Source organism: Melospiza melodia, chromosome 1 (genome assembly GCF_035770615.1).
Source record: "Melospiza melodia melodia isolate bMelMel2 chromosome 1, bMelMel2.pri, whole genome shotgun sequence".
NCBI lineage: Eukaryota > Metazoa > Chordata > Aves > Passeriformes > Passerellidae > Melospiza > Melospiza melodia.
Window position 1 is genome coordinate 21,333,891 of NC_086194.1, and position 20,399 is coordinate 21,354,289.

The following is a 20,399-nucleotide window of genomic DNA, read 5'->3' on the forward strand; positions in this document are numbered from 1 at the left end:
TAATGAGGGAAAGATTTCAGCAACATTTTAATGAAGCGTTTTACTATCTTTTAAAAACAACTTCTAGAAACTCTTAGATAGACTAATTTACAGTGTTCTAAAAATAAGCATGTTGCTAGAGGATCATTTTTCTTTACACAGGTATTTAATTAAATCTAAACATTTGTTATGCTTTCATGGCAAATTATCCCTCTTGATTAACCATTCTAAATCATTGGTTATTGTGATATGAAACAAGCACAATAGCTTCTCTTAAACTGTGGTAGATGCTCTTAGGTATTTTGTTAGATATTCCTCAAGATAAAATAGATCACAACATTGTTGCAGCAGGTGGCACAGGAACATCCTTTTAGATGAGGATTTTCAAGTTTTATACTTCCAATCCAAACTGAAGTTGAAGAATTCCTGCATTACTGTAGCTGCACACATCATCACTGTGCCCTCATTGTGCTTTATTGTAGGACTGTCATTTTATATTACATGAGGGGTGAATTCAGTTTAAAAAGAGGATGCTTTCTTTTTTTGTCTTCTTGTCCATGACAGGCGCGTGTGGAGGGTCTGTAACAACTGAAGAAACACCTTCATTCCTCTTCTCACCAAGCTGGCCACAGAATTACAGAAATTTTGAGGACTGTATGTGGCTTATCAGAGCTCCTGGATCCACTGTGGAACTCAATATCCTGGCACTAGACATAGAATCTCACAGCTCATGCAACTACGACAAACTTACTATCAAAGATGGTGAGAAGCCAATCTTGCCCTACCCTGTCACAGTGCCGTAGAGACCCAAGGTCCAAATACCTCAAATTCTCATCTCCACTGAGCCTAATCAATCTAGATAGCAACAGGAACATGCCCTAAAACAGTACTCTTCCTCTATTTTGAGACATTCTTCTAGTTAAAATAAAATTAACCAAGTCTAGCAAAATATTTGGTGATCTATAAAAATATTTCTAAATCTGTAAGGGGTTAAAGGTCTTGAAAAGCACCTTCCTGAAAGTGTGAGCCACAGCAACAGGCAGGCACACGTGGACTAATTCAGTTGTAACACTAATTTGTTCTTTTCATCCCAGGAGACAACAGCCTTTCCCCAGTACTGGCTACTGTGTGTGGACGAGAACCTCCTGGGCCAATAAGATCAACTGGAGAAGCAATGTTCCTCCACTTCACTTCGGATGCCAGCATCACTGGAGCTGGCTTTAATGCCTCTTATCACAAAAGTAAGACTCATTTCTCTTCTCCCCCAGATAAATGTCTGCCTTGCTGCTAGCAACGGGGTAAGAGAGTCTGGCATTGTTAACTGTCTACAGTTTAATTAATTATACACACATCTAATTATTTGCCTCTCATGAATATGTGTTAATAAATTTCTTACTCTACAAAGCTAAAATTTGCTGGTTTCCCAGCAATATAATGCAACAAAGCATGATTCAATCTGACCAGTCACTTCTCAAAAGAAAGAAAAGCATTTGCCTAAGTTTATAACAGCTCAACTGAAGGATGAAAGAATGTTTAGCTAAGAGAAAGAAATAAATGACTCAAAGCAGAAAGAGGCAAATGCAGGAATCTGTATAAATTCTATCAGGAATGTCAGCAATTTCCAGCAACAGTCCTCCCACATGAACTCAGGAATGATGACAGATTCCTGAATGGGCTGAGGCACCAAGAAAGTGTTTGGGCAACAGTGACAAGTGGGGAAGGTTTTCTGACTGGCAGCTGGAGTAGATGGCAGTGCTTTGGTCCATGGCTAGAAGCAATGTCCTCAGACAGGGTAATGATAAACTCATGCTGTGGGAGGTCCTGGACATTGCTGCCTGCTGATTCATCTGCTAAGTCTGAGAACAGTCTCACGGTCAGGATTTTGGTGTGTCATCTTGAAATCTATAAGCTTGTGATTTGGGAGATCATTCATCATGTGCCCCTCAGCTCTTCAAACACTCATTCCAAAATTTATTTTAACCCATCACATGTTTTAGGAGACAGGGTTTTTCTCAAACTGAATAGGTGAATAGTTGACACTTTTGGGGTTTTTCTCTTTGCTTCAACTTTTATCTTTTTTTTTTTCAGGTTGTGGAGGCTATTTGCACACAGGCAGGGGTGTGATAACATCCCCCAACTACCCTCAAAACTATTCTCCTGATCTAAATTGTTCCTGGCATGTAGTGGTAGCCACTGGATCTATCATTGCTGTTCATTTTGAACAGCCTTTCCAGATTCAGAGTGAGGACACTTCCTGCACCCTTGGAGATTACGTAGAGGTGAGGTTATTGGCTGGGTCACCAAATCCTCAAAGCTGTTAAAGCTCCTGAATCTTACAGATTTACTTGTCAGTAAATGTCATGGGGTGCAACTGCCAAAAGAGAAATACCAAAGATATTTCTCTCTATCTCACTCTCTCTCTCTTTTTTATTAATGTGCATTAATTAATCACTAGTTTATTAATTTCCCCTGTGGCTGGAAGCATTAAGATGGTGTGTGCACAAAGTTTACATTCCAGGGCTGTTTGCTTGAGTAACATTAGCAATTTCTGTTTTAGCTGAAGAATGGGTTAGATAATGCAGCCCCACCTTTGGTGTCTGCCAGAGGGAATGGACGTTTTTGTGGAAGCAGCCCCGTCTCCACCATGTACACCACAGACAATCAGCTCTTTGTCCACTTCACTTCTGACAGCAGCAATGAGGGTCAAGGATTCAAACTGAGATATGAGGCTAAGAGTCTAGGTAAGTCTAAGTAACAAACTTAAATTCTGCAATTTATACAAATGTAACTCGGAGTTTGTCCTCTTAAAGGATATTTTTGTTCAAAGTCCCAACCCTGGTAAAATCAGATGTCTGCAAAAATGTCCTGTAGTGCATGATTTCTGAGATTTCTCCTTTTTAAAGAGTATCAGGCTCAGGTCACAGAACCTGAAAATATTAAAGATAGATTAAGAAAAAAAGTGAGAAATAAAAAAGAGACCCTTTAGTAGGGAAGTAGCACCTACAGTTAGGAAGAGATGTAAAAATTCATACAGGAAAGGAAACTCTCCTGGAAACAAGAACTTTATTTTGAACATTTAGTACCCCATGCAAGCGCTACATGAAGTCAGGAGCTTTTCAGGGTAGTGTGTCTAGAAAGGTGGCAACATTTCTCACAAGTTTTACTCCCAGCTGAGAAAATAACATTAATTGCCAAAGCTAACTTCTTTGAAAGAATGAACAAAATAGAGACCAGGTCCCAGGAGGAAATCACAAACTTGGCATTTGCAGTTATCCCACTGTGTTCATGACAGACGCCAGTTGGCACACCTGGAGACCTGTTAAACAGAGTATCTAAACAACCAAGGCAACCTGTCAATCAGCTCAAATCTTCAAGTGCTTGATTTCAGCCTATTTTTCCCTGCTACCCCAAAGAATTAGCATTACTTCAGAGAATTCGTGAGGAGAATAGGTGAAGCTGTACAATAGCATTTCTACCACTTCTATTCATGGAACCTGAATAGGTTAACCAGTACTGCTAGAATGTAGAGGAGTTTAGGACAAAAATGTTCTAGTCAAAATAAAGATATTTTTGTCAGGTAAAGGACCTGAACAAACATTCATGTTTGCTCTGACTGGCATTCCTCACACATTCATTATTATCTCAGACATTTCAGTTCTTGAAAAGTAGAAGTTGGGAATGATTCACAGATATATTGATGGGTCTGACTAATGGGCTTCCTAGCTCTTGGGAATTGGCATAGTAACAAGGCAAGAAATACGTTTTTCGCTTGTTTTATAAGCAATCCAAGGAAGAAGTAATAGCAGTTCAGTTCAAGACCTTGAATATTTGGAAATGAGGATGACTAGGTAAGCAGGAGCACAGGAGTATAGGATTCTACTGCATTAAAATGCTTTTCCACAGCAAGCAATAGAATGCATTTGTTTTCTTATGTGACTGTATGACATCAAAAGGAAACTCAGTTGGAATATTGTGATAAGTCATTTTTTGATGCCTCACCCATTTCCTTTTCATGTTGTTTTTTACTGGTGATCTTTTCATTCCCAGCCTGTGGAGGGAACATTTATATCAGTGATTTAAACCCCAGTGGATACACATCTTCCCCCAACTACCCGAGCAATTACCCTCCGCATGCTGACTGTGTCTGGACCATCACTGCTCCCAATGGACATGCAGTAGAGCTGCAGTTTGAAGATCAGTTTTACATTGAACCTTCACCAAAGTATACATCCACATTGTTTTGCCTATTTTTCTTCAGAGACTCCATTCTGACTTTTCTTTCTCTGTTACTTTCTCTAATTCCTCCCAGAGGACAAACACTTCTATATTTAAAGTCAAATGGTGTTAAGAGATTTTTGAGAGATCACTGACGCTATCAGGTCTTTGGCTTACATTCCTAGGACGTTGCTATGCATAAAAGAAACTAGTATGACAGAAAAAGTGGAAACATCCATGATACAAGGGTGCTTTCTGTAAAATCTGTGCTCCAGAGTTCTTTCATATTCAGATTTTCAGTATTTTGGACTCTTGGGTGCTTTTAAAGCCAATGGATTCCCACCATGACACTTTGCCTCCCTCCTCCATTGCCTGGCAGCTGGTTTGCAATGGGTCTACACATTTTGCACTCCCTGCCTGGACCATAAAAAAAGGTTGTTTTCCAGCTGATGTAGTTTCATTGGTAGGGGCTGTAAGAAAAAGGTGAGCCTGTGAAACCATATCCAGGAAAAATGGCAAAGGATTGAGAATCCCAAAGGTGTCCTTTCTGGCATCCAGGACAACTGCACCATTCTGAAGGCAAAGCTTATATTTAAGATATTTTGGGTCTTTGTATGCCCACCTAATTAGAACCCAGAATTGAATTTTTGTTCCCTTAATCTGTCTTCTTCTTGTCCCTTAATTCAACACCTCTCAGTGAGACTAATAGGGAATATCTGCTGAATCTGAATCCTGCCAATAAAATGTATTTAAGATGATCACAACTACTTCACCAGTGCTGTTCATATCCCCACCCAGAATTTGCTCCTGTCCGATCTGATCTGATCATAGACTGAGTTCTAGATGAATCTTTTTCAATGTTTCTTGCACTTCTTTTGATTCAATTATTACATAACTGCAGTAGATTATGATCTTATTGTTTCTGTCCTGGTTACACTGCATGGAAACCAATCTAATTCACTACAGCTTCATGTCTTTGTGCACATACTGGAATGATTTTGAACCATCGCTGCCATACACTGAAAAGAAAATTGTCTCCTCTTCCAGCTGCACTTCCAGTTACCTGGAGCTGCGCAGCGGCGCCGACTCCAGTGCCCCCCTCATTGCCAGGCTCTGTGGAGGCTTGAGGCCCGGCTCACAGAGATCCTCAGGAGCCGTCATGTACCTAAGGTTCAGGTCTGACAACAGTGCCACACGCGTGGGATTCAATGCTAAATACTCCATTGGTAATGCTTGCGTTTGTCATTTTCTATGATTTTAAAGATTTTTGTTCCAAGTGTTAGACTTCTGTAATAGGGCTTAAATCAGACCTGTGGGATGGGCTGACAGGAAGATGCCTCTTTCAGTTACTATTGGAGCTAAGGCTTCAGAATATCAGCATGTTCTGCACCTGGAAAGAGCTGAAAATTAGGGGAATATTAATAGGAAAGAGCTCATAGACCAGCAGCAGTAGCAGAAACAACCACTGGATAACCACTTGCCAAAGCCAGTTGTCAAAGGAGCAGTAGGAAAAAGGTCAGTGTGGATAAAATCATGTAACATTGTTTGATTTTCAGCCTGCAAATTTAGTGTCACTTTCATGAGCAGGGTTCTGAAGGGGAGTGTGAAGATCCGCTGAGAATTGGTGGTAGAATAACAAATTAGGAGCGACTCTATGTAAATGTAAATAGATCTATAAAAAAGCTGCTAGATAAACAGGGGCAGCATAATAATGGACTGGAAAAGGAATGAGCTATGAAAACCATTATTTGCCATCTGGGAAAGAAATACTTTAGTTACTTCTTCTCAAGCTGCAAAAACAGAGTTAGAATGCACTAGAAAAACATTTAAATTCAAGAAAAAATAGTCCTTGATCAAATTCAGAATTCTGATACCTTTTTTTGTTTTGATTATGTTAATAATCTTCAAAGAATAACAGCCATTACGTTAGTGTCATGTATATAGGAAATCTTAGGACTGTTAATTTCTCAAAGGCAAAGTAGTGAACTGTATTTTTTAATACAGAATTTTTTTCATTGCATTAGATCTGAAACACTAAAGCCAAAATAGAGTGCTATCATATTTCTGAATGTGAAAACTGAAGAAGCTTACATATTAGTAGGCTTCTTGTTGGTATATGAAGCCATAATTTACATTTAACTGTAACAGATTTACAGTATCTTAGCTGAATGTCAGTCATCCTGAAACAAACCACTAATGACTCACAGAACTGGCATTATGAACACAACTGTTACTGCCATGGAAAGATCGTAACTAACAGACACAGAATTCACTAAAAAAAATCCAGCTGGGAATATTGTTTCATAGAATCATAAAATATCCTGATTTGGAAGGGAACCACAAGGATAATCAAGGTCCAGCTCCTGGACCTACACATGACCACCAGAGTCACACCATGTACCTGTAAGCACATGTTTGCTGTATGCCTTGCTACAAACTTATGTTTGCAGGTACAGCAGAGAAATGAGTGTTCAGAGAGATACAATTAAAAATTAATAGCTGTTTTACACACTGTGCAGTGATTACTCACTAAGGCATCACAAAGTGTGAGTAGGAAGGGATGAAAGGAAAAAGGAATCTGAACTACAACTGTTGACTCAAACCAGAAGTCAACTTTTGTCTGTCAGAAAAAATTGAGATCCACACTTAGCAAGTTTCATTTCTTTTTAATTTACCAGTTACATGTTTGCAAGGTTTTCTGGTAAATATGGGCATAGATAGAGATTAGATTGAAAACTGTGAGTTTATTCAAATTATAAGAGATACAAAAGAGAGGAAGGGATGTTTGCAATGGCAAGGTGTGTGTGGGTATGGGGGGGAGGGGGTGTGGAAAAAAATAAAACATAACAGCAACCAGGACTGATTGAATTAGATTGAGAACATGGAAGATTTTTAATTGGAAGGTAATTCCTGTCTTATTACCACAGTTAGAGAACAAGTCAGTTGTACCCTACCTGTAAGTCTTATTTACAAGAAAGATCATCTCTGTGATGTTCTTTAGTCAACCAAATAATATTCTTCCTTTTGCAGCTCCCTGTGGTGGGACAGTGATAGGACAAAGTGGTATCATTGAGAGCACGGGGTATCCTGACCTTCATTATCAAGACAACCTGCTGTGTGAATGGTTTCTGCAGGGTCCCTGGGGCCACTATCTTACCATCAGACTAGAAGGCCTGGACATCCAAAGCTCTGCTGGGTGCACAAATGACTTCGTGGAGATCCGAGAATACAACGCTTCTGGTCTGAGAATTATTTCAGCGTTTGTCTTCCCCTCCCTAGTACTACTAGGAAACCTCATCTGAGGTTCCTGAAAGCATTTCCCTTTGGGTATAAAGTGAGCCTTTTCAATGTGCAGTGTTTTATTGTGTCTGCCTTTCTTGATGGTGCAAAGTCAGGCAAACAACACCCTTCTATTTGCCAACAATAACTCGGTTCTACTAGTTTACTCCTGCCTTTCCAGTTGAATTGGAAAGTGACCTTCAGTATAAATATAAATAATATATTTATATAAATTTCTCTTTCTCTATGTGATTTTTGCAGGAAATTTGTTGGGCAGGTACTGTGGTAACACTCTCCCTGATGCTGTGGACACCTCTGACAGTTTTGCTTATGTCAAGTTTGTCACTGATGGATCAGTCAATGCCCGGGGATTCAGACTGCGCTTCGATTCCAGTACTGAAGGTTGGATTTGTAGGGTTCAAATCTATTCTCAGGGAGCAACTTATACCATAGACCAAAGTCATATATGTCTCAGTCTTGCCACAATGAGAGACTTGCATCATCTGGCATCAAAGCCTGTGGGTCACCCAGGCTTCTGAAGCCTGAGATGAGCCCTTCAGAGAAGGAAATATTAACAATTAGACTAAAAGAAGTTGCTGTGGACAGTTAATACTCAGCTGCTTTTATGACTGAGTGATACAGACTGGCAGGAACTTGGCTGTTTAGACAAACACATGGACAGAGTAGGGGGATCAAATCCTCTCAGGATCTCTTTTTCTCACAAAACTGATTTTTTTTTTTTTTGGCTACAATTCTATAAGCAATGCTTTAGTCTGAGAAGTGTACCAATATTTGGATCTTTCAGAATGTGGTGGGGATCTTACTGCACCTGTTGGAACATTTACTTCACCCAACTACCCCAACCTCTACCCCCATAACCGGGTGTGTGAATGGAGGATCACAGTGGGAGAAGGGCGACGTGTCACCCTCACCATTAATGACATGAAAACTGAAGAGCACTGGAGCTGCTCATCAGATTATGTGGCTGTGAGTATTGGGTGTAGAGCCAGAAGATGCTCTTCCTAATCCCTTTGTGGAGAATTAATGGATGTAATAAAGCTGAAAGGTCACTTACAGGTCTATATATGGTTTTTAGACAAATCGTAATTTAATCTGGGGAAAGCAGATAAATGAGAGAAAGTTACCACTGTGGAGCATCTAAACTCATCTCCTTATTGTGGAGTATGGAAATTTTGATATTGTGGCCCAGGCAGAGTAAAAGGATTCAAGGAATCACTGGAGTTGTCTTTTTATCAATTATGAAAAAAAATATTGGGTTTTTGAAAGCTTTCAGTGTCTCTTTTCTGGGCAAACAAAATCCATCAGTCAGTCCCAGGTTTTATTGACTTAGGGAGTATCTACTGCTGTTGTTACTGTTTGCTGTCCATTAAAAAAAGAAGTAGAAAAAGACAGAGATTGCAGCAAATGGCTGCTCTGAATTAAAGATGGAGAAACCCCAAGAAACTTTACTTGTATATCACTCTCCACCTTGAAAAAAAGGTAGATATTGGTTACTTTACCATGTTTATTTTTGATTTCTGGTTATTCAGTGAAAAAAAAATTCAAGCCTGGCACACAGACCTGGAGCTGGTCAGATGTACAAATGCCTCAAAAATATGATTCCTCTGAAATTGCAGGAATGTGAAGTAGAGTTTAGCTTGCCACTTCCTCAGATAAGCAGTGCAAACACAGGAATTAACTGTAGGATGATCAGAAGCCAACCCAAGTACAAGCATGGGGGTCTGAAGTAGCTGTTCATCCCTTGAGGTTTGTAGATGATGTTTCCCTTGTTTTTCTTCATAGATGCTTTAGACAAACCTTTGGCAGCTGGCTTTTTATCAGATAATGATCTCTTAAAGGAAAATTTTTCCTGCTGACTTTTCTGCCTTCAATACTCTAATATATTCCAAGTCTCAGTGGGAAATGTAATTTCTGCCTTGCTTGCACTGCAGAGTAGAAAGAAGGAAATTAATTCCTAGGCTAAAGGGTGCATGAAGAAATGGAGCAAAATGTCCCTTGATCATCAAAAAGTGAAATGTTTGAAATAATCAGAAATGCACACCAGCACTCAGTGTGTTGGAGAATATTTTGATAAAGCTCATGTTGGCTTTAAAAAGAATACAGATTATGATTTGAAATGAAATTAATATGATCAGTAGCTGGCATTATTAAATGATTGAATATATAAATACTGTGCTAAACCGCAGTGCTCTTCTCAATAAAAATATTTCAATTTCTGTTTGAAAAAGGAGAGAGAGGGAGAGAATATGATTGTATTTCACTAAAATAAGCAAGTTATTTTGATGTTTACTTCAGTGCCTCATCCACTCAAGGCCATGAAAGTTTCTTCCAAGGTTTGGGTAGATGTGAGAACTAACCCCTTGTGAGGGACATCAGTGAATTTTGTATTAAAGGGTGCAAACACTCTTAAATTACACAGGAGATGCTCATAAGACTGTATATTGGTGTCATAAGAGTTTATTTTGACTCCACAGGTTTACAATGGCCTTGGGCAAAACTCTCCCCAGCTGGCCAAGCTGTGTGGGGAGGTGAATCCAGGCACGGAGGTGAAATCCAGTGGAAACACCATGAAAGTCATTTTGGTGACAGATATATCCCGTGCAGCCAGGGGCTTCAGTGTCTCATACACCTCTAGTGAAGATGCAGGTAGTGTATGTTTTTTACTTGAGTGATGATCTCTGGTAAGTCATTTCATAGCTAGAGTACTGGCACACGTAAAACAAAATTACCTAAACAGATAACAAATCTCTGATACCTTTTTTTGTTTTAATCTCTGGATGGGAATGGATATTTATCTTTAATTAGCTGAAAGAACCTGAAAAAAATGGAGAATCTCTGTGAGCAATGGACTTCATGTGGCTTTGTACAGATGACAGTACCTGCTGTCCCTACTGATTTATTTTTTTTGTACAGAGTCTTGAGTAAGAGATGGTCTGAAGTGGCCTTATTCCATGAAAAGTTTCAGAAAGCATAGTGCTATAGACAAATTGAATAATTCAAGTGCTTCCTTATTACTCAGGGGGGTAATTAATTTATTGTAGCTTGTGAAAGAGTGCAGCTAACCTACTTTTGCAAGCTCAGCCTCCAGAGAGGAGGCAGCTGGCACAGCCTTACTACTACAGCCTTGAGCCTTTTGAACTTATTTTCCAGCTCCCACCCCAAGCATCCTATTATGCCATTGAGGGTATCTTCCATGAAATTTTTTCTCTTGAGCCTAGAATTGGGTAATGAGTAGGGCTGAGCAATACTGAACTGAAGCTGTAGTGAGATTTTATAAAAATATTAAATAATGCCTGTTATATTGATAGTGTTGCTGAAATATTTTATTTGATCCTGTAAATAATTGTTCTTTGCTTTAAATGTGTGTTTTTAAAGACTTGCCAATAAATTCCAGGGAAACAGAGAGGAATTCTCTTCTACAGAGCAGTAAGTTATACAAAAGTTAGAAGATGTTAAAGGTTTTGATCTAATCAGCATGTGCTTTCTGATGTGAGCATACCTGAATGAAGAGGGGCAGGATTTCTCCTCATACAAGAATCATTACTTCTTTTAAATAAGCCATATTTTGTTTCTGCAGTTTGTGGTGGAATCCTGATGGCACACACAGGTGGGGATTTCTCTTCTCCTGGTTATGATGGCATCGGAAATTACACAAGTAACCTGAACTGTGAATGGATCATTGAAAATCCCTCTCACTACAATTCATCCATTTATATATCTTTTGAGGATTTCCACTTGGAACATCACCAGAACTGCCAGTATGACCACCTAGAGCTACGAATAGGTTTGTATGTTCAGCAGGGGAATGGATGAAGCCTGTCAAAATTCTGATTGTACAACTCTGTGCCAAATCTCATTCATATATATTTGAAGGGAGTGTCTGTTGTAGAATCTGTACATTTGAAAGTGTTCAAATCCTGCCTTCCATGTTGCATCCATGATAAGAAATGAGCTTTCACTACCAGAGGAATGGATGCATGGATTTGGTTCTTTCAGGGCAGAAAATGGAAAACTAGATAGACATTTTGGAGACATAACTAGTTTTGCTATTTGCAATACACACCTGACTCTCTTTACATGGGACAATATGAATTTCGCTTCATTTGCCTTGAGAGATGGCATTTGCAGTCATCAAAATAAATTATTTGGTCCACCCCCCATTCTCTCTCTGGTGCTGAAATATCTCCAGGGACAGCAGGAATGGAGTAAAGAATGTTTGAATTATTCATAGCCTCTGGACTGCATACCCACTTCACATCCATTTTTATGTTCTATAAGATGACTCTTCAAAAAGAAATACTTATTTCCAGTGAGAATATGTTGCAAAACACAGACTAAAGCATTTTAAATGAAAAAAAAAATCACAGGATTATTGCACCAGTGGTATCCCTGCATATTTGAACATCTTTATCCACAAGAGCAAGCAACTGGAAATGTCACATGAAAGTCACTCAGCTAATGCCAAATGTAGTATGAAAGCTGCAGCTGTCTTCATGGAAAGGCTGTACCTGTGAGTCCCAGAGACAGCAGGTTTTAATTTACCAGGAAATGCTTTCTGAAACATGTGAAAAGGCTGAGAGCAGGAATCTGTCCCATCCTTATTTGCACTCATTTGAGCAAGAGCTTTTGGTTGTATAGCATTGGTTTGTCCTGTGTAGAGCCACACCCTGCATAGCTGTGTAGCCTAGCAGTTCTCTTCCATGTATGCACTGGAGCTGGGAAATAATAGAAAAAAACTCAGAGAAAGAAACAGTAAAATATATTTGCTTTGTTACTCATCCATTCCTGCTGCTCTCACTTTATCATGAACCTCAGGCCTCCAGGCAATACAATCAAAGAAAATTGAAAGAAAGAAATTGTAGTCTTGTTTTGTTCTACACAGTTTTGTCATCTAAATACCAGTGCCCATTTCAGCACCACTAATGGACCTCCAATTTCACAGCTAGCCTGGTGGCAAAAGCAGAATGCCTTGATTCATCTGTGCATGCTGACAAGTAACATTTAATGAGATGCAGTGGTGCAGAATGCCCCTAACTCAGGCAGGTGCTGTTTAAGACTCTTGACACAGCAGATGCATAGTTAGGGAAAGGTCCAATTCTACTTTAAGTTACCCGAGACCCCAAATGGAGCTGAGATGTGCAAAATTCTTTTGTGATGCCTGTACAACAGACTTCATGGCACTCAAATAAAAAATTTAAAAGCAGAATTTATTGTAATTCAATGACTAATATTTAAGCTAAATAGATAAAATAAGTATTTCAAATTTTTTAGAGTAAGGTATTAGGGTATTAGATTATCATGCAAATGCATGTAGGTTGTACATGGTCATACAGCTGAGCTACATACTGCTCCAATGAAATATATTCCTAACTTTTGGCTTTTGTGGAAGACTCTTCATTTTGTCTTTCAGACCATTCCCTTCAGTTTGAATGAAATGTTACAGCACAATATTTCTGTTTTCTTTTTCTGTTTATCAACAGCCTAGATCTCTGGCCAGCTGGCCATGCATGAAAGCAATGACTGGTATCACTTTTCACACTGTAGAGACTGAGTAACCTGAGTGACATCTGTCACATAGTTAATCACCTTATAAAATCTACAAAAATGAAAATGTATTTCATATACTAATGCTAAAAGTAGTTATTACTACTTTTTCCTGAACACAATTTATCATTAATGTTTTCTGCTTGTACAGCTCAATATAATTATTAGTGCATGTTATCAAGACAGTTTGTACCATCTCTCTGTGTAATTTGCATGATAGAATTTTATTATATGTCCCTTGTCCTCCTTGTACTTCAAGGCATTTCAAATGGTGGCTGTGTCACTTGCATATGATGGAAATGTGAATTTACTCAACCAACCCATGATTTGGAATAACTCTGAAAAGGCTTTGAAGAGCCCCCAAAATTTTCCCCTCTTGCTCTACTGCCTTCTTCCCAAGAATGGCCAGCCACTTAGTACAGAGCTAGGAGTTGCTTTTGAATGAAGACTTTTAAGACCAGCAAGCTGCTATTATTAGAGAAATGAACTTAGGAATGGCATTGCTTGGATGTCATGAGGAACACTATTACCCTTACTTTCTTCCTTCTGGGAATTTTTCAGTAATAAACAGAAACTGCTTTTAGCAATGTGATAGATAGGGCTTCACCAACTTGAGCAAACCTTCAGTGTCACTCAAGTACAGTGGCCTGTGTTATGCTCTCCTATTAGGCTTCAAGGATTTCAGCAAATGCTGTCTTGTTTTTGTTTTTGTTTTTGTTTTTGTTTTTTTGACTATACAGAGAACTATATGCTGAGTTCATGGGGAAAGAAATGCCCACTATTAATACAGTGATAACAGTTTGTTCACGCATAGTGCACATCCCTATACAGAAAACTCAATGTCCCTGTTGACTTTAGTGAGGATGTCACAAAAAAAAAGGTTCAGTAGGTGTCCATGTGATATGGTCCTTAGGCCATCTCTTTCCACTGTTCTGCCCCAAAAGGTCTGTAGGTTTGAGGCAGAACAGTGAGGATTTTGTGTAGCTGATATGACATATGAATGTGTGCAGGAAGGGGAGAAAAGGAGCCCAGGGTATCAAAATGGTAATTGGTACAGCTTTGGAGAGAACTCTCTTGTTGCCAAGATTTAGATCCCAACAATGAACTGCAACACTCTGCTTATATCCATAAGAAATAATCAGTTACTAATTGTGATATGTACTCTTCTCCATTTTCTTGTCAAAACAGAATGAATTGCATGTTTGCACTATTCCTTTATCTTATTGTAGCTCTTTCAGGACTCAAAAAAGTCATGTGGTTTTTTGTTTCTTTTTCCTTTCATTAGGGAATGCTGATGGAGAGCTAATAGCCAGACTTTGTGGTCAGGCTGCACCATCTGTGCCACTAGTTATAGCTGCCCCCCAGGTCTGGGTACACTTTGTCAGTGATGCAAACACAGAAGATAAAGGATTCTCGGCCCATTATACGTTTGAAGGTAAATGGCTCAATAGACTGCTGCCTTGGCTGACTGAGGCACTTCTGGGGAATGCTACCAGTCATATGGTGATTTGGGGAATAGTCATGATGGGATCAACTCTCAAAGAGGTCCTCAAAAGTTGCACAGTGCTAGCCACTATTTATATCTCTCAAAGAAAGCCTGTGCTAGCAGTGGAACTCTCAGATTTTCTGCCTCACAGTTGGCATTCCCCAAACCACATCTGAGATTTTGCAACACTCAGAGCAGCTGGTTGCTCTTGGGAATGGGGATGTAACAGGTAATAGCAGCCAAGTTTGACTTACTTCAGATAGGTCTCTGGAGTGCTAGCAGAGCTGAAATGCATTCTGCTGCTTGAACCTTTGCACTCATTTTGAAATCTACTTGAAGCCATATCAGTGCAAATTACACCACTTTGCCATTTGTGTGCCAGAACAACTACTCTTCCTGTCACAGCTGAATTTAGCCTTGGGGCTTATCTAGACACATCAGAAACTTCATTGTGTTGGTCCAAGGATGGCACTGGTTTGCTTAAGAGTGAGATAAACAAATGGACGATAAGGTGGAAGAGGCAGATGTGTCAGCTGGCAAAGGTTTTGCAGTTATATTAAGCATCAGAATAAATGCAAAGTTTCAAGGTTGTTGCATCCTTTTACTCAGTACACAATGACTAAGGTTTTAAAATTTGGAATTTCCCAAATAAATTGTTCACCTTTAATTCTATCAGCACATCTTAAATATATTTTATTGCTATTACAAACTGAATAACCTTCCACCCATTTGATTATAGTGTTGTGTTCTGAAAATGCATTGAAATGTTACTTTTTTTCCTGCAGCCTGTGGTGGTGTACAGTCAGGTGAGGGGGGAGTTATCTCAAGCCCTAACTACCCAGAGCCTTACAGCCGTCTGAGTCGCTGCTCCTGGGTGTTGGAAGCCCCTGAAGGTGAAACCATCACTGTGAGTAACTTGTCACAATTGTATACACAGCAGGCAGTGTGAGAAGTACCTTCTGAGTTTTGAGGAACAGATTTGAGACAATTTGGAAGATCAGGAATGTGGAATAATTAAATATCTTCCCATTGATTTTAACTAAAAGAGGGAATGAAGACAACACAACAAAATGTTTGAAAACTGTCCTTTCTGAAAAACAGAAGGATCCTTGTATTACTTGACCTCAAAACATAGCACTGACTTCTCCTTTAAACAATGAATTGCTATGTTTACAAAACTGAAATAACTCATTTTATTAGATGTTCATGGATATTCTCACTATCATGAGAATAAACATGAGGCTGAAGGAAAGTTCAGGAAAGTTTTTTTCTCTGCAGGAAAGTTTCAAGCCACTACAAAGTTACTTTTGTGTCTTACTGGTTAGTCTAGAACACAATATGATTTCTGGTACAAATTACATCAATGAAATGTTGCTCCAATTTCCCAATAAGTATTAGAAGTCTGCCTGAGGTGCTACTTTCTTGAGTCAAACTCCTGACAGACCAATTTAAGCACCTTTATGACCAAGCAGTACAAAACTTAATTCACTGAATAGTCCTAATTCTTCTGCTACTTGATATTCTGACCGCTGCTTACGTACTTATTTCAGGCAATACAGGATTATTTTAGTAGAACACAAGATTTCTATTTAATACACAAACTAGTTTAAAGCAGAACTAATTTTAATCAGATGAAAGCAGATTTCTGTTTTGAAAGGACTGAGTAGCAGCATGCTCAGTGAAGGCAGACTAATTTTTTCCAGTACAAGCTGCCAGTTTCAGTTGCTGGCAAAGTTCTGAATTTAAACTATTACAGCTAAATTTGTATTTAGTCTTAGACAGGTTCTTTTGGAAGTGAAGACACACAAAAGGTACAGGAAAAAATCCTGTATGTTTGCTAAACTTTTCTACAAAGATCCTGCTCCTGAAACTTACCTAAAACAATCCCAAAACTGATGGAAACAAGGCCAGGCAGTTACTAGTGTACATCAATGTTTCAGCATCAACAAATGCTGGAGTCTAGAGAACCAGCAATCTAAATGTTTGAACTGGAGATCCCAGGTGTGAGCATATCTCTCCAAGGACAAATGGCACTGGTGTGGGAGGGAGACAGGCTCAGGAGCTGCCCAGTCTGTTTATGTGATACATCCAGGCCCATGGGAATGAACCACAGAACTGTTTCTGTTTTGGTGGAAACAAACATTATTTTTAGCAACTGTTAGTCTATTGATTCAAAATAATAGGAAGAAAAAAATATCCAAGGCCTTCTGCTTGCATAGCTAGTTATATTTCATGGGCAGAAACTTTGTGGGCAGGAAAGTGGTTCAACACCTGTTCATACTCAGCACTGTTTTGAAGCACATAGTTTCAAAAGGTGGTTAAGACAAAATGATGCCAGTTTTGAACCTATGAATTCCTCTCCCACTTCTGCCTTCAAGCTAAGTAGCTGCTGCTACTTATAGTGGCAAGATTCCAATCAATAGTTGCAGGAAAGCATCATGAAGTGAGGGTCAGATTTCTTAGTGTACCCAGAACTCATTGTGCCACAATGGCTACAGGATCTGTCTGGAATTGCTTAATATTCTCCCCTAAAATTATTGGTTTTAGCACCTGAATGTCACCTTTGTGTGTTGCAGCTTACTTTTAAAGCCTTCCACATTGAAAACCATCCAGTTTGTAAGTGGGATTCTGTTACCATCCTGAATGGTGGCTCTGCAGGGTCTCCTGTCATAGGGAGGTATTGTGGAAATAACTCACCTGGGACTATTCGCTCTGGCTCCAACAAGCTGGTCATCATCTTTAATTCTGATCACTCCATTCAAGGAGGTGGCTTTTATGCAACATGGACAGCAGAATCTTTAGGTAAGTTTGCCTTAAAGAACAAAAGAAAGGCATGCCATCATCTGCAGGATCCTTGAAAGAAGCAAGTACTAAAAAATTAAGTATTTATTCAGTGCTTTCTGATCTTACACAATGAATTCAAAATTGAATTGATTTTTTACTTTTTAAACCTCCTACTGGCAGTTTCTTGATGGCTGTAAATTGAAACCATCACTATTACCCTCCCAGCAGTGGTATCTATTGTCAAGGACTATGAGACATTTCACTTCATGAATAACAATTTTTCCACAGTTTGGTTTAGTTTAAACATTTAAAACTAGGAAGAAGTGAGTTCCAAAACAGAGAGGCAGACAGAACATCTCAAAGAGCACATGTGACAGCAGCCTAGAACTCTTGCACTGTGAGGGAGATGTTGGTACACTTCTGAAGATGGTATACACAAGATGGAATGGTACATTCCTCAAAGCTACCTTCCTTCTCTTGAAATTATCATCACTCTGTCGCTCACCATTTGTGCAGTGTACTTCAGGAAGTCATTAAAGGACTAAAGGTAGATGTAGCAGATGGTGGCAGGGCAGAAATTACAGCTGACAGAAATGCCAGCTCATTACAGAGCTGGCATGTGCTTCCTAGTGTCACCTCCAGCTGCAAACCTTCTGGCTGATCCTATCATCTTTCTGTCCACTAATGATGCAGCTGTATTCACACACTTAGTTGATGGAGTGTCATCTTAAATATATCAATAGTCTGTGCTTGCATGAATATACACTGTCATTTTAGCAAGGTTTTGACCCTGTTCACTGAGATTTCATGCAGAATGAAGCCCCCTCTTCAATGGTGTAGTAGACATTAGCCTACATGTGCCATGTGCATAGGCAGTGCTCTCTCTGAGAGTTTTCATTTATATATATATCTAGTTTACTTTCCTCAACTTTCTTCTCATTTGTTCACTGAGAATCTCCAGGTCTGCATTCTGTATTGTGACCAAAACTTGGCTTCACATCCTTCTAAACACAATTGCCATTTCTAACAGAGAAGAATGAAAAATAACATCTTCCTATTAAAGCTATTCTATATTTTTTAAATTAAGAGGAAAAAACTAGGATGTTACAAAACTTTTTTTGCCCTTTATTAATCCTTTTACTACACTGTATCTGAAATAATAGTACTGTACTCATAGCCCTAATACATTATTCTTGGCATGGTTTTTGCAAATATGTTTCAAATTAACTAAACTTATTCTGTGTAAAATCATGAGCTGCCACAGAGCAATGACCAGCTATTGGCCTTTATAAATGAATCTGTTAGCAATTTTTGAAGGCATGTTTTTCAGCCCATCCCATAATTCCAGTGAAATCTGCAGGGCTGCCTAGGCAGGGGAGGTCACCATTTTGCCCTGGGTAAACGGATGTAGCTTGAACAGATTCACATGTGGAACTGCAATATTTGCATGTTGCAGAGTGAGAAGAAAAAGAACACATCAGTAGACTGGTTTTTGTCCCTAGAGTGCTTTTCTGAATGTCTCTCTGTCACAATGGGCATACTGTGGGGTGTGGGGAACCTGCAGTCTCAGATGTACTGCTGACCCCTGCACTCTTCCAAAGCAATATTCACTTCAAATTGCCAGGAGTTTATAGATGGACCTTGTAAAAGGCTATGAAGGGGCAGGAATCAGCTTGTGGAGAAAATAAAGTGAAGTACAAAGAGACACCTCTAGAGTGTAACTACCTCCTGCTGCAGAGGTGGGAGAAAGAAGATCAGGAGGGGTAAATGAAGTTTCAGTGAGTATCAGGGCTTTCCTCTCACTTTTGCAGCCACAGAAGCAAGCAACCATTCAAAGCTGAACACAACACCACTCAAAAATATTTAAACGTTTCTCGCATCTGTTGCTATTTTTCCCAGGCTGTGGTGGAATCATTCACTCAGATAATGGTACAATCAAGTCCCCTCACTGGCCTCAAAACTTTCCCATGAACAGCAGATGCACATGGACCATCATTACACATGAGAGCAATCACTTGGAGGTGAACTTCCACAGCAACTTCCAGATTCCAGATAGCAATGGAAGCTGCCAGACCAGTTATGTGAAGGTAAAATAATGATTTCAGATCCCTGTTTTGCATTTGTTATTGTTTGAACTGTCAAGGTTCAAAATTTGGGAAATGTAAACTAAAGTTCTTGTATCATTCAGTCCATTTTCTGCGTGCTTTGTGAACTGGCCTCTATAAAATTTTAATTTTCATCGGTTCTTGAGGTTCCACCTCCAGTAGGGAGGTGGAACCATCAGCCTACATGCATCCCCAGAAATGAAAAATATCAAAAATGCATATATTATTTCAGAACCAGAAAATAATGAGAAAATAAAGCATGAAGATAAGTTCTTTTCAATTACTCCAGTGAAGAAAAAACCTCTGAATTTTATACTATAATTCTACCAAACTCCTTTGTAAGTACTTTGACTGTCCAGGCTGCACTTCGTTTTTTAATTCCCAGAAACAAAGACAGAAATCTGATCTTTCATATGTTGTCAAGAACCATTGTTTTCAAAGCAATAGAATAGAGTGGACATCTCTTGCATTTTTCAGTGTCATTTTTTGCTCAGGCATTTGGCATATGTTCAGTGGTTTTGTGCTCATTTTCTCCCCAGCAATGCAACTCCCACTTGAAATAAAGGGCAAACATAATTTTACAACATGTAGGAAGGCTTGAGCAGCTGTACGTCTGATCTACACCAACCAACTTGCAGCTGCACTCATTTTTTAAGGCTGTGAAAAAAACCCCACAGGGATTAGATTTGTCTTTTCATAACCTGCTCCAGCAATTAATTGATGCAATGTTACAGTACATTTCACTAATATGAAAGTCCTAATGCTACTCAGTAGAAGTGTTTAATTTTAAACACCTAAACTGCCCTAAATGACATAAGCAGAACTATGACAATTGGAGGTTTTCTCCATAGAGGAAGATCTGAAAATTTTGATGCCGACTTCCTTTTCCAAATGTGTAATTTGAAATGTATGAAGGGTCTGAAAAGCTGTAGAATGATGTAAGTTTCTTCCATTTATTCCAAGCTGAGCAGCCAAAAGAGAGTAAT

At 39.1% G+C, this 20,399-nt stretch overlaps 1 protein-coding gene across 2 annotated transcripts in view; it reads left to right on the forward strand.

The window, feature by feature from the left end:
- CUBN (cubilin) overlaps positions 1-20,399 on the forward strand; it is a 143,206-nt gene that overhangs the window by 90,987 nt on the left and 31,820 nt on the right. For both annotated transcript variants that reach the window (XM_063150547.1, XM_063150550.1), the window contains exons 40-54: positions 544-741; positions 1,074-1,220; positions 2,068-2,258; positions 2,537-2,720; positions 4,027-4,201; positions 5,242-5,420; positions 7,225-7,434; positions 7,735-7,875; positions 8,279-8,460; positions 9,969-10,140; positions 11,072-11,278; positions 14,324-14,473; positions 15,310-15,431; positions 17,101-17,326; positions 19,208-19,395. In XM_063150547.1, the coding sequence (XP_063006617.1) occupies positions 544-741; positions 1,074-1,220; positions 2,068-2,258; positions 2,537-2,720; positions 4,027-4,201; positions 5,242-5,420; positions 7,225-7,434; positions 7,735-7,875; positions 8,279-8,460; positions 9,969-10,140; positions 11,072-11,278; positions 14,324-14,473; positions 15,310-15,431; positions 17,101-17,326; positions 19,208-19,395 (2,672 nt within the window). The remainder of the gene's footprint in view (positions 1-543; positions 742-1,073; positions 1,221-2,067; positions 2,259-2,536; positions 2,721-4,026; positions 4,202-5,241; positions 5,421-7,224; positions 7,435-7,734; positions 7,876-8,278; positions 8,461-9,968; positions 10,141-11,071; positions 11,279-14,323; positions 14,474-15,309; positions 15,432-17,100; positions 17,327-19,207; positions 19,396-20,399) is intronic.